We start from the raw sequence: 26,324 nt of genomic DNA, 5'->3' as shown, positions 1-26,324 counted from the left end.
CCATAGATGCCCTTCCTGAGATGTGGAAGAGAAACTAACATTTCTTCTCTTCTTAAGCACAAGATGAGCAATTGGGGTGCTTGGCTTATAAATGATTAGCTAAAAATTATTTGTTATCTGGATAGAATAGAGGAAGTAGCCTCCTTATCAAAATCAATTTATCCAATTACTTATCTGCCCTGACCTACTAACACTGAAAGAAATTTTGGGTTGGGGATATTGCCTCTCTCTATAAAGTTCTCTTTTAAAAAGAGTGTAGATTAGCTAAATTCAGAGTTAGTCTCGAATTCAGGATTATCTCAGAGACTTGACCTAGATCATTCTGCTTAATAAGCATCAGAAGCTATATATAGGAGTATATAAAGGAGTATATCATTGTAGGGGAATTGAGAGAATTTGAGAAATAGGCTCATTTCTAACATTCTGTAAAGAAAATACGTTTTTGTGTTAAAAAAAAGTTTTTGAAAAATTGGACATTTAATTCAATCAGGAGAGAAATCTACATTTTATGTCAGTCATACTAACATTTTTTAGATTGTTTTATATACATATTTATATATAGGTAAATGCATGTGTGTATCTTGAGTATATGTCGTTTTGTATGGATGTTGTTCTCTCTGTGTATATATGTATACGTGTGTGTGTGTGTGTGTGTGTGTGTGTGTGTGTGTGTGTGTAGTGGGTTGTGCACAGGAGTTTGTGGGTGTGGGTGTGGGTGTGGGTGGCAATGTATTTATCTATATAGATCTATAACATATATCTGTGTTCAACTCTAGCCTGTTGGGGAAGATGGAGAGGATAAAAGGGGAAAAAAGAATAAAGTGAAAAGTACACAGCAGAGAACAAAAGAATAACCTCATGAATATAATTTCTTCTACTATTGTATTTCCTTTCTTGAACTTGTAATTTATTATATATTTTGAATCCTTTCTGATGTTCTGCTGGGTCCTTTACAATGTTCTGTTCTGTTTTGTTTTTCTTTTTTTTTTTTCTGGTTTGTTTTTCTATTCTTTCTTTTTTAATAAAATAAATTTTTAAATAATTAGGATATTTGGTGATTCCTGGTTAAATAACCACTGTATAGATTTTAGCAAAAGTCTTTGAAGTAGGCTCCTAACTTCTATCTTTTTCAAGTCGTCCAATCATCTTTCATTTCAAGAACAAATGAATTTTGCAGTACAGTTGTTTGGCTGTTGTAAGTCTATCTGGCAATGCTTAATTAATTCCCTGAAAATTAAAAAAAAAAACTTTTTAGGGTCTAATTTATGTATATTCTTGAATTTAGTTATTTACTAGGGTTCACTCATCCTCATTTATTTTATTAATCTTCTATTCTGTTGAGAGCTTCTGTCATCTTATTTTCCATTTTACAAAAACTTGGCTTTCAAAATCATTACAGAAGCATTTTATAATGCAAAAAATGAATCAAATCATTCAGTCCTTTCTTGTAAGATTTATTCTAGGAGAATTTTCTTCTCTTTAAAATAATTTCTTACAGCTGGCTCAACTGTAAAAATATTTCATTTTAAAATTGGGAATTATGCTATAAAGTGGCTGTTAGAACTTATATCATAGGATATTTTAAAAGTTGATTTTTAAAATTCTAACAACTTTGATTTACAGTAAGATTTATTTATAGAAGTGGAGATTAGCATCTTTGTCATATATAATTTGAGGGCTGAATACGTGGTCTGAAATGGAAAAAAAAAAAAGCACCTGAACCTTGGGAAATAAACCTTGTTGTACATCGTCTTATTGAAGCGTGAAACCTTCTTCCCCATACTCCCTTCCATCTAACATTTCCCCGCCACAGCTCTAGGCTACAGATTTTCATCTTCATTAAATTGTTCAGCTCAAAACTATTGCTGGCTTTGCAGTGTTCTTTCTTTAAAAATCTATGAAGGTATGATGCCAGGTTAAACTAAAGGCACAAAAAAAAATCTTGATAAGTCAAGAAAAGGAGATAGCAGTAAGTCCAAGAAGAATCTGGACTAGCATCCAGACCTCCAGATTTTCGGCCACTGAACCATTCATTAATAGCATTCTGTAGCATTTTATAGTGGAAAGTCAACTGATCTTAGAGTCACAGTCACCATTTATTAGTTGTGTATTACCTGGGCAATTCATTTAATTTCTTTATGCCTCAAGGGCTTTTTGTTTTGTTTTTGTCTTTGGTAAATGATCCTGTTAACACTTGTACTATCTATCTCATAAGGTTAAAGTAAGGAAAGTGGCTTATGGACTTTAAAGTATTATTAAAATTTGAATTATTATTATTTTAGACTTTGTTAGTTGGAAGTATGTGTAATATATCAAAATGAATAGTATATGCCTTGGTAGATGCTCTACCTTAACTATGATCAAGTATTAGTATTATGGCTGCATGAGCTTAACACAAAGTCTTGAATCTTCATCATCTGTGGTTTTATTAACCAAATACCATATTATTTAAATCTAGCACTACTAGACCTTCCAATCCAACCTTCAACAGAAGTCATGGGGTTTGCCCTTACTGCTACAGCTTCAAACCAGCACCTGCCTTTCCGATTCTATGAACAATCTCGCCGTGGCAGCAGTGATCCAACTGTGCAGCGTTCTGTTTTCGCATCTGTTGACAAGGTACCAGGTAAGCCTAAGCTACAACCCATGTTTGAGTTGTACATCGTCTTTTTGAAGCGTGGAACCTTCTTCCCCATACTCCCTTCCATCTAACATTTCCCCGCCACAGCTCTAGGCTACAGATTTTCATCTTCATTAAATTGTTCAGCTCAAAACTATTGCTGGCTTTGCAGTGTTCTTTCTTTAAAAATCCATGAAGGTATGATGCCAGGTTAAACTAAAGGCACAAAAATAAATCTTGGCTTTATTTTTAGTTTAGTTTCCCAGAGCATTTCTGAGATATGTAGAAAAACTTATTAGAATTAAGCTCAAGAGATTTTTTGTTCGTTTCTTGGAAATACTTAAATTAGTATTAATAAAGTTGTGATAGAGTAATTTCTGTCTTAGTGCAAAAATGACTACAAAGAGATAGTGTGTGTGTGTGTGTGTGTGTGTGGTCAGTGGTCTAATCCAGTTGAAGAAGAGATACTTAAGAAAAATGTTCTACTATCAATGTTGTGCCTTTTATTTCATTCCATCTCTGAAAATCTTTTCCCATTTTCAGCAAAATGCATTAGTTAGGAGATATTTAAGGTGGATGTTGAGGCTTGATTATGATTACAGTCTTCATGAGTGTGGAAGCCTTTTATGTAGGACAGTGATGAAACTTATTTTGCTGTATCCTAGAGGACTGAACTACGAGCAGTAAGTGGAATTTGTAGAGGGACAACTTTAAGCTTGCTTGACTGAAGAAAAAACTTAACATTTCTCAAGTGGAATGGTCTGGCTTACAGTACAAGAGTCCTCTTCCTTGGAGGTTCTGAATCCAAGTGAATCAAGATGTTGGGCTTGTAGATGACTAACTATTCTTGACAATTTATAGATTGGACTGACTGAATAACCTTGGAGGTCCCTTTAAACTCTCAGGTTCTGTGAATAAGTGAGTATGTGTGTGTGCATATATGGGTGGGTAGGTGTTTAGAAGGCTTTACTTGAGAAAGTAGCATAGATTACTTCAGTAATAAAAGAATGGCTCTGTAACCTACTATTTCAACATTTTTACTTAAAATAAGCCCATAAGTACATTGTATTCCTAGACAAAGTACTTTTCTCTTTATTATAAATTTTATAAAAACAAGCCAAACTCCCAGGTATAGTGAAAAGAGAATATTTGATTTGGAGTTAGAACTAAATTCAAATCAATTTCTTTATGTATTTAGAACTTAAATTAGAATATCCTTCTATTATAATGTCAAAATCTGTTCTGAAACATTATTTGCTAAGATGTTTAAATATTTATCTGTACTTTTTGAAAATTATCCTTCCTAAAATTTTTATATCCAGTATTTCTGATAAAGATATCATTTCTAAAATATATAGAGAATTGACTCATTTATAAGAATCTAAGGCATTTTCCATTGATAAGTGGTCAAAGAATATAAATGGACAATTTTCAGATGAAGAAATTAAAGCCATTTCTAGTCATGTGGGAAAAAAATGCTCTAAATCACTATTGATTAGAGAAATGCAAATTAAGACAACTCTGAAATATCACTACACACCTCTCAGATTGGCTGAGATGATAGGAAAAGACAATGATAAATGTTGGAAGAAATATGGGAAAACCGGGTCACTAATACATTATTTGTAAAGTTGTGAACTGATCCAACCTTGAGCAATTTGGAACTATGCCCAAAGGGCTATCAAAATGTACTAACCCTTTGATCCCAAAGAGATCATAAAAAAGGGAAAAGGACACACATGTGCAAAAATGTTTGTTGTAGCTCTTTTTGTAGAGGCAAGGAACTGAGTGAATGCCCATCAATTGAAGAATGGCTGAGTAAGTTATGGTATATGAATATTCATGAAAAATTATTGTTCTGTAAGAAATGATGAGCAGGTTGATTTCAGAGAGGCCTGGAGAGACATGAACTGATGCTAAGTGAAGTGAGCATTACCAAGGAAACATTACCAAGGAAACCAAGCAATAAGATTACATAATGATCAACTGTGCTAGACATGTTTTTTTTTAACCATGAGATAATCCAAGGCAACTCTAATAGATTTGTAGCGGAGAGACTCATCCACATCCAGAGAGGACTACAGAAACTGAATGTGGATCACAACATAGCATTTTTACCTTTGTTGGTGGTGGTAGTTGGTTGTTTGCTTGTTTTTTGTTTTCTCATTTTTTTTTCCTCTTTTGATCTGATTTTTCTTGCCCAGGGTGATACATGTAGAAATATGTTTAGAAGAATTCCTCATGTCTAACCTACATTGGCTTACTTGCTATCTAAGGAAGAAAAGGGAGGGAGAAAAATTTAGAACACAAGGTTTTGCAAGGTGGATGTTGAAAACTATCATTGTGTTTTATTGTGAAAAATAAAAAGCTATTATTATTTTTAAATTAAATTTTAATATTTTAATTATCCTTTCTCTGTTCCCCTAAAATTCCCCCTCCTCTTCCCCCAGTATCTTTTATAGGCTGATAATAAGGAAGCATCTAGTACTGACCCTATCATGAGCCATGTCATTTATGATTATATATCTTTCTCAAGCATCAAATAGCAATATCAGTGTTTTCTCTTTTATTACCATTCAAAAGTCTGGAGTATTGTTTTGATCCATAATAAATGAAAATGAATTCTCATCTATATAGATATGTTTTAAATAGTTTGGCACAGCATGGCTTAGAAAAGTTTAGCTTTCCTTAGCATGTAACATGGCACAGGAAGAAGGAAAATGTCAAAGAGATTTTGTAAATTACTTTTAATCTATTGAAACTTCTTTTAGCTTGAGGAAAATGTGCATAATTTTATTTTCATCTAGATGCTTTGCCTTCCCCATTTGCAGAGTGCTTTATGATGGCTTATTAGTTATCTCTTTTGCCCTGCTTAGATTTTCACTAGTGTTGAGATCATCAGCCCATGGAGAGAAATAAGCCAGCTTACTTCTTTCTTTTGCCTGCCTTTTCAGCACCTATGTGGTACATAGTGCATAAAGCTCTAGACCTAGAGTTAAGACCTTATCAGGCTCAGACTCTTCCAGAGAAAGTATTTCATTTCTTTGCCTCAATTTCCTCATCTGTAAAATAAGAATAATAGCACCTACCTCCCATAATTGTGAAGATAAAATGAGATCAATATTTGTAAAGCGCCCTAGGCCCACAGCAATACCAGTTATGGCTCCACTAGGATGTCTTTCCTCTCTTCCTCTTCTGCTCTCCATTGGATACATAGGTTCTTGACTACATCTCCTCCTGTGTTAGGAGTTTCTGAAAGACGCCTAACAATTAGATTTTGCACACTGGTGATGTGGGTTTTCTATTTTCATTCCTTTTTGTCAGCTCTTTTCCAATCCTCCTGGAAAGAGGTACATAGGTACAATGAAGAAAATGTTACCTCCCCAGTTACAAGTACAGCCCTCTTGACTCAGGATATTGATTATTATCCAAATTGATTATTACCCAAAGACCAGAGTAGGATTATTGAGTCTTAGTAATAGTCTACATAACAAAAACTGAACAAGCCCACAATTGGTGACTATAGCAATCCTTTAAAAGCATGTAAGCCAAATTTTAAGTGTCTTAACTGTCATTTGTTGAAATACCCAGGAAAGCTGAGATTTTCCACATTTGACCACTGGTTTAATCCACAGTGATTAACAAGAGAAATCTGGGAAAAAATAATCATGATTTTGAGTATTTTTTTTATTACTTAGGTCATTAGACCTCTGAGCAGCAAAATTAAGGTAATAAACTTCTTGGCTATGAATAGTTTATGGAAAGACCTAGGGAGTCAACAAGTATTTAAGCTTCTGCTGTGTCCCACTCTCTGTGCTAAAGGCTGAGATAAGGAAAAGTTTGCTGAATAGGCTTTAATTTCACTACTCAAAGCTTAATTCATGTTATTTCAGAAGTTTGAGTAGAAACTCCACAGAACAAATAACATGTGGGAGCTAGATGGTGGGCAGATAATTTGCATTAAAAAAGCAAGAAATAGATTTTCAAACTGAAATCTGTTGCTGACATCGCATTTTAATTGTTTCAACTAGTTGTTTATTCCCTAGTAGACATTCCACATCCAGATTTCCTCATAGGAATATAATTGCTTAATTCCATACTAATAAGAAAAAAAAAATCCATTATGGCAACTTGAGATATTTTTTGCTGCTCTCCGAATAATTTACAAGAAAGATGACATTGAATATATATGTTACTGTTATTATAAAGTATAAGTATTACAATTATCTTCTATCATTTTTATCTCCTCCCTACTATGATAAGAATCATTCTTTATCTAAAATACACCTTATATATTTCTTTTGAGAAGCAACTGAGCCAGAATTTTGATGGGGGATAATTAGATAATTAACCATGTAGAATCTAGATTTTTTTGCTTTATTTTCTTGTCCTGTTAGGCTAGTATGAATTTGAACATAATGCACATGTTGTGGTTAAATTAAAACTCTTAAGAAAGGCAAAAATTTAGAAATTTAATATACCCATATTTAAATGCTAGAAACAAAGATCCTATACCACATACTGAGTTTAGACATAATTTACAGATGTCTCTAAGAAGTTAATGGGCCCAAATAACTAAAATTGACAGTCTCTTATATAAAAATGAATGAATTAGATTCCCTCAGAGCAAAAACCTCTAAGAAGTAAGTTACTTTGAAAAGTTGCCTCTCTCTTAATCAAGTAGGGAACCAGAGTTAAAATTTGTTCTTTGCTTACATAGAAACTAAAAGTTAATTCAAAATGCCTATGCTTCCTTGGGGCTATTTATATTGAGAAAATCTGTTTCAGTATACCAACCTTATGATATTATTTTTCTTTCAACACTGGCCATCCTCCATTCCTGAATAGCACTATCTCTCCCCTCTCCCCACTCCGTCCTCCAAACACCTAATGGAATCCCTCGTTTCCTTTAAAACTTTTCTGGAGTGCTACTTTCCATATGAAGCATTTCCTGATCTCTCTGCTGCCTTTGCTGCTAGATCGTTTCCCAGCACCACTACCACCCACCCACCCCCCAAAAATATACTTTATTTATTGTACTGACTTTAAGATTTTTTGTTGATTTTTATTTTTTATTAATTTTTGTCATGTTTCCAAATTCACATTCTTTCCTCTCACCTTTCATTGAGAAAGAAAGAAAAACAAAACCTGTTACAAACATGCCTAGTCAAGTAAAAAATTCCTATACATATATATGTATTTGTGTATATTTGAATATATATACACATGTGTCTATAAAATGTATGCATGTTGAATATTTTAGATATTAAAATATGTAATTTTTATGTATTTTTTATGTATGTGTATACTCTTTACATATAACATGTGTATATGCTACCTCACACCCTTTTCAATCAAACTGTGTCCACCTCTTTAACTGAAAGTAATATATTTCATTTTGAGTCTTCTGGAATTATAGTTGGTTATCATGTTGATAAAATTTTCAGCCTTTCAAAGTTTTGCATCTTTACAGCATTGTTGTTGTATAAATTGTTCTCCTAGTTCTGCTCACGGCAATTTGCATCAGTTTCTACAGTTCTTCCTAGATTTCTCTGAAAGCATCCCATTCATCATTAGCACAGAAGAATTCTGTCACATCAACTTTTCCTCAATTATTGTGCATCCCTTAGTTTGTTATTCTTTGCCATCACAATAAGAGCTGCTATAAATAGTTTTGTATCTATGGATCCTTTTCCTCTTTGATCTCTTTGGGACATAGAGCTTTAGTGGTATTGCTGGATCAAAGGGTCTGTACAGTTTAATAGCTTTTGAGGCATAGTTCCATATTTAAGCTATTAAAGCTTAAAACTGCACTATTACTTTGTAAATATGTCTTTTTGTGCTTGCACAGACACACACATACATGTGTTGGTACAAGTTTTATTCCCTGATCTAACAGTACGTAATTTTTTTGAGCGCAAACTTGTTTCATTTTTATCTTAGTAGTTTATAAATGCTTATTGATTCATTTATGTATATTCAACTAAATTGGGGGAGGGAAAGGGTGGAAGTAATTAATTACCTGATGTAACTTATGGATTGCTTATGTGTTTGGGGTACTTTCTTGGAGGGAGTATCATAAACTTGAGAAGCATATCATGCCATAGGTTTCTAGAACCATATAATTCCTATAAAAATAGCCATTTTTAGTAACTGTTTCTGTTAAATTAATGTTCACTGAAAGCATTAACAGTTGTTTTAAAAGAGTGACAGGCAGCATACTTTACGTTAAATGTCACTCATTGTGGCTAACTGACGAGCTTAAAGTTCTTAATTCAGAACCCAGTTGCTGATCATAGCCAAGTCTCACAAATTTCGTAACAGCTCCTTTTATGTATAGTTTGGAGCTGTAACTGTGTCTTCTTCCTAATACAGTCTTAAGTTGTGTCATGGGCCTTCTCTGTTTTTGAATAAACATTTATGTCTCTTGAGAATATGGAGTATCTAATTTTTCTTACGTGTAATCTTTATCAAAGCAAAATAAATAGGCTGTCAGCATCTGACTTGAAGTATTTAATAGGTCTGTAGAAAAGAAAAACTGCAAAGAGGTATTTTGGGCAGCTGAGCAGTAGAGGAAACATATAAAGATGATAGTGTATTTACTACTGACTGACCAGAGGATTAGTAAGAAGGCCACTGTTGCTGAATTCTATATGATGTGTAGGGAGAAGAGGAAAAAGTAAGAGGGTACTATGTTATAAAGTAGTTCAGAAACCAAGCAAAAGATGCTATGTTTGGTCTTCAGTGTAATAGGGAACCACTGGAGTTCATGAACTTGGAAAGGGCCCCACTTCCCCAGACTATGTACTTGGCAAACTGTGGACAGGATGGATTGGAATGGAGTCTTAGGGTAGGGAGTCCAAAGGAGAAATCATTCCAGTAGTCAAGGCCTGAATCACAGTGGTAGTGATGAGAATAGAGAAGAGAAAGGCATGGAAGGAGGGCACCTGCATGGTTATATAGGTTGGATGAAAGTTGGGGCTATTGAGAGTGAGTTGAACCTGGATGTCTTTGTCAAGGACAGAAATAGCAAGTTCTTTAATGGAGTGAATTTAGGTGTGTTCTAGGTAAAGCCCAACTCAGGCCTTTCTATTTGTGTAGGCCTGGAACTGGAAGTAAATGGCATGATACAATACACTTTTAATGAAAGGAAGTTTATTCAGTAACACCACTGAAAAAGATAACAATGGCTGATGTTTATGTTGCAGTTGCTATGTGCCAGACACAGTGCTGAGCACTTGATAGTTATTTTCTCATTTGATCCTCACAATCCTGAAAGTTAAGTTATTATCTCCATTTTATAGTTGAGGAAACCAAGGCAATTAAATGCTTTGCCCAGGGTCACACATATTAGTAGGTAGGGAGGTCAGATTTGAACTCAGGTCTTCCCATCTCCAGGCCTTATGCTCTATCCATTGTGCCACTAACTGTCCTGGTGTAATGTTGGTTCAGTTGGATTCGGGTCCCCTCACCTCCAAACTTGTTATAGTGATGTGCACCATCAGAAAAATACACTGATTAACAGGCAGTGGGAGTTCTTCTAAGGCTGTGGACCTTAAACCACTGATATGCAGGACTTTTATCCATTAGATAGCTGGGAAATTCTGTCAGCAGTTTAAGTGTTAGGTGTTGGAGGCAATTTCATTGCCATTTTAGAGAAAAACTTGCTTCTCTAAAAAATATATTGAAGTCTTTTTAGACCATATTTAGTGTATGATAAGAGTACTACCATTTTCAAAGAAATTAATAGATGTTATACTTACCACAGTGAGAAAAGACAATGTAATAAGAAGCATTGTATACATGCCTATGTAACTAATTCACTCTGTTTCACCCAAAACTAACAGAAAAGGGTCAGGGGTCTTAGTAAGAGCATTCATAGCCCCTAAGTTCATTGCCCATCCAAAAGGATCTGCCACAATCACAGTGTGATTTAGGAATAGGGAAGTAGATAGCTTCCCTAGGTAAAGAGCAGGAGGGGATCATAATTTTTTTCTGTGGTACCCAAACAGCTAGTGCTGTGGGTACTAGATTATGTAACTGCCTTGAAGGGCTGACACCCCCAAAAAAGGGAAATTTTTTAGTTTGTATAGCAGTGAAATGGGGTGAAGTGGGGAGATGTTGTTTTTAATAAATGAAGGTTAGGTGTTCACTGTGTTGGAGAAAGGCATTTTTGTGGGGAAGATGAAATTAAATCATTTTTCCATTTTCAGATTGGGATCTTCCTGAACCCTTCTGCCTCGTTTTTGGAAATCCCAATCATAAAGCAATAGTCTCCAACTTTTTTAAATTGAAAGTTCCATTAACAAAAGAGTTTTAATATGTGCCCCCGATATGTCTTTATTTATTTATTTATAAATTACATACATATTACCATACTAATTATATGTATTTTAAAATAGCACAAAATAGAAATGTCAAAAGGACAAGATAAAGATAATTTGTTTTGTAAATCAAACTATTCATTAGTGATACAAAAGACCTATTTGCCCTCACTAAAAATATATTATTGTTAATACTAATATATTAGAGCAATGTAATTGAATATGCTTCATTTTTTTAAAACCTTTGTTTAATATCATTAAATAGTAATTTGAAAATTCTAAATTTGGTTTATTTTGGTACTTAGTTCTAGTGGTTTTCATAGCTAAAAAAAGATCACTTCACAAAATAAAATGACTGGCTATACATATTAAGTTGATGAGCTTCTACTCATAAAAACAACTCTTCTAAAGAATTAGCCTATTCACTGATTTGAAAATCAGTATAATTACTACACTCTTTATGGAGTTGTGAACTGATTCACCCATTTTGGAAAGCAATTTGGAACTATGCCCAAAGGGCTATCAAAATGTGTATACCCTTTGATCCAGCAGTGTTTCTACTGCGTCTGCATCCCAAAGAGATCACAGAGGAGGGAAAAGGACCCACAAGTGCAAAAATGTTTGTGGCAGCTTTCTTTGTAGTGGCAAGAAACTGGAATCCGAATGGATGCCCATCAATTGGAGAATGGCTGAATAAGTTATCATTTATGAATGTTATGGAATATTATTTTTCTGTAAGAAATGATCAGCAAGATGATTTCAGAGAAGCCTGTGTTGCAAAGTGAAATGAACAGAACCAGGAGATCATTATACATGGCAACAGCAAGATTATGTGATGATCAATTCTGATAGATGTGGCGCTTTTCAACCATGAAGGTAATTATGGTATATGAATGTTAGGGAATATTATTGTCCTGCAAGAAATGACCAGCAGGATGATTTCAGAGAGGCCTGGAGAGACTCACATGAACCGATGCTAAGTGAAATGAGCAGAACAAGGAGATCATTGTATATGGCAACAAGGAAGATTATGTGATGATCGGCTCTGATGGACATGGCTCTTTTCAACAGTGAAATCATTCAGGCCAGTTCCAATGGACTTGTGATGAAGAGAGCCATCCACATCCAGACAGAGGATAGTGGGAACTGAGTATGGATCACAACATAGTATTTTGACTCTTTTTGTTGTTGTTGGCTTGCATTTTGTTTTCTTTTTCATTTTTTTTCATTTTTGATCTGATTTTTCTTGTGCAGCATGATAATTGTGGAAATGTATATAGAAGAATTGCACATGTTTAATACATTGGATTACTTGCCACAAGAAAAAAATTAGAACACAAAGTTTTACAAGAGTGAATGTTGAAAATTATCTATGCATGAAAATATAAAGTTTTAATTAAAAATGTTTTAAAAAGGGAAAAAAAAAGAAAATCAGTGTAAGCCACTTCATCACAGTAAATTTATATAATAGATTACTGAAACTGGCTAATCTTTACAAAAGTTTTTGTAACATACCAAAATAGAAACATCTGAATTTGATCCATTTTCTGAATCTAATTAACAGTCTTGAATGTAGCTATATTGTTCATCTTCCCAAATGTACATAGGGTCATGTTCATGGTAGATGCATGACAACTAATTGATTGAATGATGTCAGAGGTATCATTCAGAATGCATTTTAGAATAAATCTAAATAAACCAAATAATCACAGTGCATCTAAACTAGTTGTCAATCACTTTTCAGACCATTAGAGACTGTACAGCATAACAGTACTTAAACAATAGTATTTTAGCCTAAGAAAGGGAATAGAGTTAGGGAGTTTGCAGATTTATGACTTAGGAGTAACTTAGGAAAAGGGAGCATATTTCTGCCATAGTTTCTCTATTTTGGATGCCCTACACACACATTTTTACAATATATCGTAACAGTATTTATTTAAATACATACCCTTCACTTTTTGAAATGTTCATGTAGAAATGGGGTTATTTCCTAAACCAGATTTTCCTAGGTAGAGAAGGATGAAAGGAAAAAAAACATTGCTATAGAAATGTTGCTTCATGTTCATGGGCATGCCTATTTATTACCAAATGTGACATTTTTCTCTTGTTTAGAATGGGATTCAAACAGTAGCAGTTGTTATTTTTTCAATTTAATAGCTAGTCCAAATAATAAGCTGTTGTTTTTTGAAGTGAATTTGGGAAGCAAATGCAAAAGTAGGCAAAGGATGAGGATCAGAATAAATAGAGGATTCATTAACCAAAACAGAAACTATCTATCATTTGACATTCACTATATCTTGGAACATTCCTGACAGAGCACAGTAGTGTGGTAAGAACTTGTGGTATAGTTTTATAGGACAGACAAAATGTGTAACATCTTCAAAATAAAATTTACAATTGGGATTTTTGCTTCTGGTTTTCCTCCAAGATCTCTAGTACAGTTATAGATATTTAATAGTAATATGAATATGATCCTAGATTCTCAAAGATTATATGTCAAGCAGAGAGCAACTTCTTGCAGATCCTTCTAATCAAGAAGGTCTTCAAGGACAAGTCATGTAATAAATTCTGTCTTTGATCTTATCTAATTTCAGCCTAGGTAAGTTTGGAGAGAGCCTTTGATAGAATACATGAGTCTTCATTAGGTGACTCAATTTTGGGGACCACAGCAACCCATAAAATAGTCTTAAAATTAGTGGAATTTACATCAATAAATGGAGTATCTGAATAATCAGTTTCTTTTAAAGTATTCACCCTAAAACTTGTCCCATATTATTCCCTTTTTCTTGGAGTTTGAACTTGAAATCAACAAAACTCTTTATGATATCATTACATTCTACTGTATATGATGACTTTGCCAAACATGATATTTGTAATACTGCCCAGGATCCTGAAGATAATGGATCTCTTGAGCTCGATTAGTTCATTAGTAGCCTAAGCCAATCTATTGTCCATATTAATTCACTCATCGGTATGGTGAACTCCCCAGGATCAGAGAACCCACAGATTCCCTAAGAAAGGGTGTTAGAAAGAAAGTAGGCCAAAGCTCCTATTTTGATCAGTAGTAGGTTGAGTCTTTGAATGACCACTGCATTTTCCTACTTGGGATAGATAGGTGCAGTATCAAAAGGGAAAGGAGAAAAAAAAAGCCTCTTTATTGTCTATCTTTGTGTTATATTTTATATTTTTCATAATGCTTTCACTAAATTTTCTCATTTAATCTTCACTGAAACCTTGTAAAATTTTGGATAGTTGTTGGAATTAACATTTTACAAATTAGGAAACAGATTCATTGGTTTGAAATAGAGGTCACACTGTTAGTCAGTGACAGAGAATTTAATTTAAAATCTCCTTTTATAATGACCAAATGGACTTGTTGGAATAAAAAAGCAGATAAATATATTTCTTAGTTGAAAACAAGCATTGTGGTATCAAAAGATATGTGAGAAAAAGTGCCATCCAGAAAAAGAACTGTGGCCTGAGTGTGGATCAAAGTATAGTATTTTTACCTTTGTTGTTGGTGTTTGTTTGCTTGGTTTTTTTTACTTTTGATCTGATTTTTTTTCTTGTGCAGCATGAAATACATTTAGAAGAATTGCACATATTTAATTTAGTTCGATTTGCTTGCACTTGGGAAGGGAGGAGGTGGGAAGAGAGGTAGAAGAATTTTGAACACAAGGTTTTGCAGAGGTGAATGTTGTTTGCGTGTATAAAATACTATTTTTTTCCTGAGGCAATTGGGGTTAAGTGACTTGCCCAGGGTCACACAGCCAGGAAGTATTAAGCATCTAAGGTCAGATTTGAACTTAGGTCCGTCTGATTTCAGAGCTGGTGCTCTATCTACTATGCCATTTAGCTACCCCAATAAAATACTATTTAGAAAAAGAAAAAGAAAACAGGTTTTGCCAGGGATATTAAAGGGTTAATGAGAATTCACAAGTAGCAAAAATATTAAAATACTCAAAACTAAAAATACTAAATAAGAGGGGAAAGATTTTGTGGTATTAAATAGAATAGTCAAGCTTACTTGACTTGAAGGTTGCAGGCAGATGTTCACTAGTCTATGCAAGTGTTGCTTCCTTTTATCCCTAAACTCTTTCTAAAAATAATTCAGAGCTCTTAGGTAATGGAATGGATAAGTGGCACTTTGGACAATTTTCCTGAAAAGGAAAAATAAGAAACAGTTTTTCGATTCAGAGCTCTGCAAAGAAACTCTTTTTTTTTTTTTAAAGACCAATTGCAACTCCCTAAACTAATCTATTTATTTAGTGCTATACCAATCAGACTTCCAAGAAAATATTTTAATGATTTAGAAAAAATAACAACAAAATTCATATGGAACAATAAAAAGTCGAGAATCTCAAGGGAATTAATGAAAAAAAAACAAATGAAGGTGGTCTAGCTGTACCTGATCTAAAATTATATTATAAAGCAGCAGTCACCAAAACCATTTGGTATTGGCTTAGAAATAGATTAGTTGATCAGTGGAAAAGGTTAGGTTCACAAGACAGAATAGTCAACTATAGCAATCTAGTGTTTGACAAACCCAAAGATTCTAAATTTTGGGATAAGATTTCATTATTTGATAAAAACTGCTGGGATAACTGGAAATTAGTATGGCAGAAATTAGGCAAGGACCCACACTTAACACCACATACCAAGATAAGATCAAAATGGGTCCATGACCTAGGCATAAAGAACGAGATTATAAATAAATTAGAGGAACATAGGATAGTTTATCTCTCAGACTTGTGGAGGAGAAAGAAATTTGTGACCAAAGATGAACTAGAGACCATTACCGATCACAAAATAGAAAATTTTGATTATATCAAATTAAAAAGCCTTTGTACAAACAGAACGAATGCAAACAAGATTAGTAGGGAAGTAACAAACTGGGAAAACATCTTTACAATTAAAGGTTCTGATAAAGGCCTCATTTCCAAAATATATAGAGAACTGACTCAAATTTATAAAAAATCAAGCCATTCTCCAATTGATAAATGGTCAAAGGATATGAACAGACAATTTTCAGATGAAGAAATTGAAACTATTACCACTCATATGAAAGTGTTCCAAATCACTATTGATCAGAGAAATGCAAATTAAGACAACTCTGAGATATCACTACACACCTGTCAGATTGGCTAAGATGACAGGAAAAAATAATGATGAATGTTGGAGGGGATGCGGGAAAACGGGGACACTGATGCATTGTTGGTGGAGTTGTGAACGAATCCAGCCATTCTGGAGAGCGATCTGGAATTATGCCCAAAAAGTTATCAAACTGTGCATACCCTTTGATCCAGCAGTGTTTCTATTGGGCTTATACCCCAAAGAGATACTAAAAAAGGGAAGGGGACCTGTATGTGCCAAAATGTTTGTAGCAGCCCTGTTTGTAGCGGCTAGAAACTGGAAAATGAATGGATGCCCATCAATTGGAGAATGGCTGGGTAAATTGTGGTATATGAATGTTATGGAATATTATTGCTCTGTAAGGAATGACCAGCAGGATGAATACAGAGAGGCTTGGAGAGACTTACATGGACTGATGCTAAGTGAGATGAGCAGAACCAGGAGATCATTATACACTTCGACAACGATATTGTATGAGGATGTATTCTGACGGAAGTGGATTTCTCTGACAAAGAGACTTAACTGAGTTTTATTGGAGAAATGATGGACAGAAACAGCTACACCCAAAGAAGGAATACTGGGAAATGAATGTGAACTATTTGCATTTTTGATTTTCTTCCCGAGTTATTTTTACCTTCTGAATCCAATTCTCCCTGTGCAGCGGGAGAACTGTTCGGTTCTGCAAATATGTATTGTATCTAGGATATACTGCAACATATTTAACATATATAGGACCTCATTTCCAAAATTGCCATCTGGGGGGGGGGGGGGGGGGGGGGAAAAAAACGAAACATAAGTGATTGCAAGGGATAATGTCGTGTAAAAATTATCTTGGCATGGATTCTGTCAATACAAAGTTATTATTAAATAAAATAAAATTAAAAAAATAAAATAAAGACCAATTGCAAAATCAATTTTACAAAAAGGTTTAAAGCCAGTGGGTACTACAGAAAACTCAGTATATCGGTATATATAACAAATTAGAACATTTGCAGCCACGTCTGTTCAATAATTCTAAGTGCAACGTTAACCTAGTCATTTTTAAGTCTGTCAAAACTGTAGCAGCCATGTTTATTGCAAAGAGTGGTTTGGTTCTAATGGACCTAGCTGCAAACTGTATTTTATCATTACCATCAGAGCTACCATCCCAGAACTTCACAGGTCTGCACCAAGAGTTCCTATCTGATTTCACTTCTAGTAATTGTGGCTTTATTTTTTCTTTATTACAAAATTCTCACAGGTTGAGGTATCGTTTTTTTTAAAAATCAGAACTTTTAAGCAAAATAAGTATTATTTTGAATGAATGACATTTTTTTTGTCTTCCACATCATTCTGACATCTATAAAATGACCAAAGAGCTTAAAATTAATTATTTCCAAGTCCTTTTATAACCAAAAGTATGATTGTAAAATTGATAAGTATACCATTTTTGAGATTATTTTGAACATGCATTAAATAAGTATCCTAACTCAGAAACCTTTTCAGCATGCATAATAGATTGTCTTATTTTCTAATAATTTTTTTATGTCCATAGTGAAAAATAGAGGTTAACGTATAAAAATATAGCCCCAAACAATGGAAAAAGATGGATCATATAATAATTCATTTACCTAGGACTTTAAGGTTTGCAGAGTTCTCTGCAGATGAGTTATATGAAAGTGTTTTGGCTCAAATACATAGAACAAAATTACATAAATAAAGTTAGCGCTTGTATTATGACCCATCTAAACAGATGCAGGCTTTCTCTTTATTGATATGGTAACCATGAAGTAAAGAAAGCCCTTTTTTCCCCCACCATTCCCTCATCATCATTTGTTTCTTTTTACTTGCCTTACCACCCCATGTCTCTTCTACAAAAACCCTTTTCAAATAAAGCATTTTTTTACATGTGGAACCTGGAAAAATATGAGCCAAAAATTACACTTCAAGTCTTGAGATAAAGGAGAACTCAATTTAAGCCAATGCTTTGCATAAGGATTCAGAAGTGTCATGTCTTCCTGGAACTCTGAATGAAAGAACAAAAAAGGAAGTAAAGAAGCAGAATGGACAGCTTTCCAATTCATCCTGAAACATTTCTAAACATGTAGCTTCATTACTTAGTCTCAAACATTGTGAATTCCCAGAATGCAAGGCCTTTTGTATATTTTGAAACAGCTCTCTAGTGATATTTTTATGAATAACTTAATATTTTAGAAGGGGAATTATGTTAGCCTTGTAATTTTCTCACAGAGAAATTCACAAGTTCAGGGGGCAATAGAGGGGAAATAGTTAAAAGATGTAATCAGTGAGCCTGGATTCTAATCCTGATTCTGATCCTTAACTGTGTGGTTTTAGACAAGCTACTTATCCAATATGGGCCAATTTCTTTATCTTTGCAGGGAGTTGTACTAGGTAATTGTGAAGGTCTCTCTTAACTAAGATAAGAACTCCATTCACATTTTTGGGAAAACTCTGAAGTCCATAGAATAGTGTGTGTGTGTGTGTGTGTGTGTGTGTGTGTGTGTACAATAACTATTGTTCAAAACTGTGTATGTGTATACACACACACAAACAGAAACAAAATATTTGGATAATATCATTTAAACCAATATTTTCGCTGGTGACAGTAGATCATGATTAAAATATTTAATGTTTATTAATTCTTAAAAGTTTAGAATAATGCAAAAGGTTGTTTCTCCCCTCCCCAGATTTCCAGTTTAATTCTTAGTGTAACTCTCCCGCAATTCTTAATGTTATAGTTTTCATGAAACATAAACAAAGTTTTTAGTAAACTCTCATTTATCTTCTCATTCTCTCTTCCCATGGCCAAAATAGCAAAGGGAGAAGAAACATTTCAGTACATATTCATGTATTTAAAAAACAGATACAACTAACATTTTTCACAATGTCCTTTGGTAGGGAAATATTTACATCCTTATAAAATTCTAGGCATAGAAGATTGTGTTGAGTGCTTAATTTTAGGAGAGAAAAGATTGAAAAGATCACAGTTTTCTAGACTCCAATTGAACCAAGTTGTCAAGCTTTGAAGATTAAGTATTCTAGAGATCAAGAGCAGTAAAGAGAATACTTACAAATGTTAAATTTGATGTTTACTTTGCTTATGTTTCTGACAAATGTAATGGAGTCACTGTTGCCAGTTATACTATGAACTCCCACAGATTCCCAGTGAAGAAGACATTTTGCAAACCTTAAAAGAAACTAATTAAACATTAATACTCCATTTCTAGGTTTAACTGTTTTATATAATATCACTGAATATTGCATTTTAAAAGCTCAAATTGTATAGATAGTACATTTGCTTCAGAAATTCACAGAGCCAATCCTCAAAGATCCAAGAAATCTAATGGAATTTTAGGCCTGTGCCACAAGGAAACTTTGATTCATATCCTAGATCCAGCTGAGCACTTCTTCCTTACATGTCAGAACCAAATTTGAAATCTCTCATGTGCTGAGGGCTCTGCAAATGATTTTCTGAGCAATGCTATGAATGCTAACTCATAAATCAAGTAGCAAAAAGCCATACTCTTGGCTCAAAACTGGAGGTAGTTGTCAAAGCTTTCCTAGACCTAGACTTTTGCCCAGTAGGTGGGATTCATTAACAGCTGGCTCTTGTACTGGTTGAAATCCAGTTTGGCTGTTAGCCAGAACTCTTAATTTAAAAAAAAAAAAAAAATTACCTACAGTGAAAAAAGCTTAAGTGCTATAAAAAACCAGCACTTTTAAACTATGAATTTGAAATCTGCTGCTAGTCAGTGATGACCATGTCTAAAAAGAATTTAGAATTTAGGCATGGGGCTTTCAAGAGCAGTAATTGAAATATATTTGGCCAGAATCTAAGTAGGAAACTGGGAGAGGGGTCCCTGACTTTGTTCAGTAAATGTTTGTTGATTTACTGAGTGCATAGCATCACATTCAAATTCAAATAAGAAATTCTCTGTAATTCAAAAAGGAAATATGTCGTGGCATCTAAACAAAAATATTGAAGACTTTTATGAGCAGCTTCTTAATTACATAAAAATTGCACAAGAAAAAGAAAAGAAAAAGCCCAAGTTAATTTGCCTTCCTCTGAGTGTTCTTATAGGCAACTATCACATTTGTTCTGCTTTATATTACAATTATTTTTATACAGGTTTTATCTTCCCTACTGTCTACAAACTCCTGATGGAAAAAAGAATAATAAGGATAAGAATAATTACATAGGAATTGAAGAGTGGGGTTTTCTTCCTTACACTTAAAAGAGCAACATTTCAATATTCATGTTGGAGATTTTTTTTATGTTGATGGTGACTGTTAGACTATGTGCATTGTATGTAGTCTTTAACCAACTTAGTAGAGAGCTCTATAATCCTAATAGTGATGCTTGAATATTCTAGAAACTTCTTTGATATATGCACATTTAATCCTGAAGTTTGTACATTTTTATAACACCTATAAAATTGTAATTAGATATTTGAAAAACAGGCATAGGTAAAACTCTTGTCAGCTAGTGAATTTCCCAGAATTTGTTGGACTTGGATAATAATAATATAGGGTATCTTAAAAGATATTTTTCTAAACACACAACAATGAGAGCTATACCAAATCATTCTCATTGAAAGCCATCAGATTGAGAAAATAAATATAAGGAATCCTTGCTGATTCTGCTTTAAATGGCTTTGTATTCTAAAAAGGTATCCCAAGGAAGTGAAATGTAAAGATAGATTCAAAGAATGTTCAAAAAACCAAAAATGCTATTTAATTATGTTTCAGTTAGCTTGGTTTGTAGTGTCATTAGGCAGCACAGTGTGATGGAAAATGGGGTAGACTGGGATTGTGAAAGATTTTCTAGTTAGCTGTTTGGTCAAGTCAACTAATTGGAGGTTGTTTCTTCCTCTGTAAAATGGTAATAATGTTATTTATAGGGCCCATGTCACCCTTTTTTTTTTTTTGTGAAGATTCAAATGAAATCATATTTGTGCAATACTTTGTACTGCATAAATATCAGTTATTATTATGATTATCTCATTTTTCTCATCTTTTTTGTTGGGCTTCAGATAGAAATAGTCCATGGACAAGTTACTTGTTTTTCTCATCTTTTATTTCTTCATTTCCATTATTGAAGTTAACACTGAGCGATCAAGTGAACAAGATTCACTTAAAATACTGAAAAATATTTTCCTTAAGGAATAAGCTTTTTCACCATGTCAGGAAAAAGATTTTGCCATGTGAGATATATCGGTATTTAGAAAAAGATAATTCTGACATATTTTGAAAATGAAATTCAGGATATTTTAATCTTATCATGTTTCTCTGGAGTATGAATAAAATTGTTAATAGGGTCAGGTTCTGAGTCATCCTGCGTGTGAGATCTAATGACCCAAATTTAGTTGACAAAGAGGCCTGTAGCTGATAGCATATGCATGTGCCTAACAGCTGGAGAACAAATCATCTGGAAGAACTATGTAGTGCCATATGCTACAAGTGTTCATACTCTATAATAATATTTCTGTCTTTCTAGAACTTAAAAAATGCTCTACAATGTAACTTGAAGCTCTAGTTCAAAAAACAAACAAACAAAACCTCAGAAAACAACCAGCATCAACACCAATATTTCACATTAACGTGATTGCATCAATACCTTTGGAAAGAATAATTACTGAGGTAAATTTTTAATAGAACATGAGAAGCATTAGATCCAAAGTTTTCCTAACTCCTTTGGTCCAAAGTTTGGTATAAGCCAAAGGATAGAAAGAAAAATCCCTAGTCTGGTGAACAGTGCAGAGATTTAGATTAAGGCTCTTATCACTTCCTATATTTTAGTAGTGGGTCCCTCACGAGATTGTAAGAAACAAAAGTATAATAAAATGCTATTTCTATTAATATTTCTTTAGAGAGAGAAAAAAGTAACCTTTTTTTTTCTTTCCTATTTGTGTTTGTGTGTGAAAGAGAGACAAACAGATGAGCAGACATACTAAGATTGGAGAACTGCATGATATGAAATCTGAACTTTTTTAAAGTTGTTATGTTTGAGTGTATCCTTTTGTAATCCTTCAAGTCAGTGTTATTCATCATAATTACTACTAATCATAACGTGTTACCAGCTTGTCAGGGCCACATTAAAACACTGGTCTATTTCAGAACTTATGTACCATATTATCTGATTTGCAGGCAGCATTAGTCAAAGCCAGCTTTTTTTGTAGCATTTTCCTCACAGTGATCCAAATTTTTGTTAAAAAATTGGAAACTTTTAGTACATTCCATATTAATTTGAAGATCTCAATGAGCTCCAGAAACACCTGGCAGCTTTCCTTTTCCCTAAAATTATTACTCTTCCATTCCTTCCCCCCATCCCCATTTTGAAAAAGAAATTCTTATTACTGGTAAAGTAACATTTGTTCCCTTTTCTTTCCTGTAAGTTATGAGATAAGTTTTCATTTCATACCTTTCCAGAAATCTGCTTTGATTGTGGTCTGACCTCAGAATCATGACTTATGAAAAGAAAAGTCGGTCATTAGAATTACTTCTGTGGGCATTTATTGTGAACCTCTAAAGTCCTTTGCATTTTGTGTTGTGAAATTGAAATAGAAAAACAGATGAAAAGCACCTCTTTGTCTAGAACTTGATTTCTATTTATCAGAGACAAGAAAATATCTTGATTTTCATTAGTATTTCAAAATTTCATTCTCTCTGAGAATTTTAGTGGATTTTTTAGAAGTATAATCCAGAATTCTTAATCCTGTCACACATTACCAAATTCCCAAAGCGATGAGATGTTCCTAGGCCATTGTTCTTTATTCTGCATTATTCCTAAGGTTATTCTGTTGGAGCAGTTTTGTAGGACCAAGAGTGTTCAATGGACTTTAAAAGATCTGGACTATCTGCTTTTCTTTAAGATCAATACCATGCCAAAACTATCCCTTTTTTTTTTTTTTTTTTTTTTTTTTGGAGGAGGGTTGGGGCAGGGCAGGAAATACATCTTTTAGCAAAAGATAAATAACTATTGCAGAAAAGAAGCTGCAGCAAGTTCTGTTTGAGAACCAGGATGTATTTATGTCAAAGGAAGCTCTCATTATTATTTATTAATTGTAAAAGGAAAGAAAAAATAGGGTTTCCTGGAAAAGGATAAAGGTTCAATATGATAAACTCCCGAAAAGCAATAAAAGGCCAAGGAACTCAGAAAAATAAAGGACAGAGAGAGTAAAAGAGATGATTTATCAAAGTGGCAAGTGTATTACCAAAGGCAAGGTAAGCAGCCATATTTCATCCTGATTAAGGTACTGGAGGATGGGATTCTGTTTAGATGAGTTAACTTGATCACATTTTATGTGTAGAAGCAGCCAAAAGTAATTGGATCTGACATTGATAAAAACAGCTGGAATACCCATAAGCTTTTTGTTTAAGCCCCCAGTATTTTTGTTCTATTAAATGGCTAAGCACTATCATAGTTAAGGTGGGTTCTAAAACTGGAAAACATTTTCCTCTCTATTCTCTTGGTGATATATCTGGTACCAAAGGATTATAAATTGTGAAGACAAATTTATTAATATTTAGGTCTTTCTGGGTACTTGAGGAATATCAAATACATTTGACTTCTTTTTTAAAGACTTAGAGCTCAGTCTATTTATTTATTACCACTTTTTCCAGAAAATTGATCTACTTACATATCATATTTTGGAACCACATTTTAAAGTTTCTGAATGTCTTGGTGGTTCTTTGAGTATAATAGCAGAGAATTAAATGTGAAGGTTTAATTTCAATTTAAGGATTTGTGTTTTATTTTGTTTTAAATCAAGGTACTTTAGAGTTACATTGTGTGCTTTTCCATACAAATTAGTTTTTTAAAGGTGAATTATTTTTTAATATGTACTAGTGTTTTTATTTTATTCTTCCTACATTCTACTAAATGTAGGTAAGGTACAAGACCACAACAAAAAAATATCACAGCTTGAATTCCTGTTAGGAATGGTTTTTATGAAACTACATGCAAGTGTAAAGATTTTAGGAATGCTGGCTCTTGGATGTCAGGCATTAAATCAATCACTGAAATCTCATTCACAGGGCAATTTTCCAAGTTATACCAAGAAAGAAATAAGTTGTGTGATTTAGTTCAGTCAATAAAGCACAGTAGTCTACATCATTCCACTACTGAAAGGCAATCAAATAATGAACAATCAGCCACTTTTGAGTGGGGGTAGGAGACTTATAAAAAGCAAATCATAGCAAGCAAACCTGATTACTTTTATGGATAGAATTTCAGATCTGTGAATCAAGAAACACTGTAAATGAAGTGTTGTTATTAAAGGGAACAAAGCAAAGCTGCTGCAGGAAAAAAATCATTAAGAGAATTTTGATTTTGAAAGAAAGTTAAAAGAGATATATGTGTACATTCTGAACAATAACAGTGTACAGAATGTGAAAGGTGGAATCATCAAGGAAAGGGATAGATTAGCTTGCTGGGTTGAGTCTAGTGGTAAAAGAAAGTAGCAGGATGAAGGGAAGGATAAATTTAGACTTCACTTCAAAGGAAAACATCGATCTCAAATGTGGTGCTGCCTTTTAAAGGAAACTGGAAGCAAGGGCAGTCATTTGGGACATTTTTATTTGAATGGATAAAAGCCTAGGAAAAATTAATGATTGCAACCATATTGTTCTGATAGGAAGTCTGGTAAGAACCTTCCTTTGGGGAGGTTTTTATGTGCATATTTTCCTATTAAGAACAAGGTACTTGCTACTTTTTTTTTCCAAAAAAGATTTTAGATTTTCAATCCTAAATCTTTTTCCTGGGGGAAAAGGAAGGGAATACAACTTTTTCTGGATGTTTAGTTCATTTGGACAGCATTTCGTGCACAAATCTTTTGGCAGCAATCCCCATTTTGCATTGAAATATAGCAAATGGAGTTTGCTTATTTTAGATATATATTTTTTACCTGTTTGTAGGTGATGGAAATTCCATTCTTAATATCATTGACTAGAGGTGGAAAAGTAAATTGCATCCTGAAAAAGCATAAATTTTTTCTTAATGAAAAAAATTGTCCAGTGGCATAAATGTTCTTCACTAAATTTCACTCAAAGCATAGAACTTTCATACTATGTTTTGGTCCTGGGAAAATTTGAAGTCTAATATTTGGTAGGTCAATCACCTGAATTTAGACATCAGGGTTCATTTAAAATAAAGATAAGATATTCCCAAGAATGTATACGTCTAAAACTTTAATTCTTAATATAAAAATTTTCCATAGAGACTTTGGAACAAACAGACTGAAAGAAGCAAACTAAAATCTCACCTGCCTCACTCCATCCCTAGACTATATATCAAACCTTAAATTCTTTTGATGAAAAAGGATAAAGTATAACACATAAAATGATTTGGACAATTGTTAATAATAAATGTGGAGGAAATGGGAAGGATGTCAGAATATTTAAAAACCGAATTCAGGACAATTACGTCATTTTTCCAGTTACTATTCCTGCCTCTTTGTGGATGTAAAATCAGTAAAATATATGTTTTTCCCCCAAGTATTTGAAATACATGAACAGACAATACAAAATCACAGTGATCTTTCTGTTGCCTTTTTTTAAAACAAAGGAAAAGAAAAAATTTAAAAATCAAGTTTTTTTAAACAATGGAATGATGGAATAGATTTTAAGGAGTCATAGAAATACTAGGCATATTTTTTTTTGTCCTTGGAAGCTCTTCTGTTTAAATCATATATATATTTTTAAATCAATCATTTTATCTGTAATTGATTTTTTAAAAAAAATTTTGTTAGGCTAGTATTCATACCAAAGAGTTTATACGGACTTATTAAAACAAAGATTTGTCTATCTTTATGTAGTATAATGAAATAGTGGATAGTTGATTGTCCATGACATAGTCAAGAGATCTGGGTTCAGTTATTACTGCTAATCATGGATAAGTTACTTGTTCTCTTCAGAGGTTTTTTGATCTATAAATTGAGAATAATCGTAGTTTCATTGTCTACCTCTTAGAGTTGGTATAAAAAATTCACTTTGCATGATCTTAAGATGCTATGTCAATGCGGGTGTTTGTTACTTTGTGTTCCTTAAGTAGACTGTTAAGTTCCTTAATGACAAAAACTGTTTCCCTTTTTCTTTTTTTTTCTTTTTTTTAAAATCTCTAGCACCAAGAACAAGTGCTGTGCACATAACAAACACTTAATAAATATTTGTTTAATGTTATTTGGAGAGAAATTCCAATTGGATGGTAGGCCCAACTGCCAGGGGAGTGTACCACAAGGCAGTAGGGG

General features: G+C 33.5%; 1 protein-coding gene across 6 annotated transcripts in view; it reads left to right on the top strand.

The window, feature by feature from the left end:
• Positions 1–26,324, top strand: part of CLEC16A (C-type lectin domain containing 16A) — a 217,043-nt gene that overhangs the window by 163,543 nt on the left and 27,176 nt on the right. For all 6 annotated transcript variants that reach the window (XM_051963155.1, XM_051963146.1, XM_051963162.1 and 3 more), the window contains exon 21: positions 2,459–2,626. In XM_051963155.1, the coding sequence (XP_051819115.1) occupies positions 2,459–2,626 (168 nt within the window). The remainder of the gene's footprint in view (positions 1–2,458; positions 2,627–26,324) is intronic.

The sequence above is a fragment of the Antechinus flavipes genome, chromosome 1 (genome assembly GCF_016432865.1).
Source record: "Antechinus flavipes isolate AdamAnt ecotype Samford, QLD, Australia chromosome 1, AdamAnt_v2, whole genome shotgun sequence".
Taxonomy (NCBI): domain Eukaryota; kingdom Metazoa; phylum Chordata; class Mammalia; order Dasyuromorphia; family Dasyuridae; genus Antechinus; species Antechinus flavipes.
This window is presented reverse-complemented; position numbering and strand designations above follow the sequence as displayed.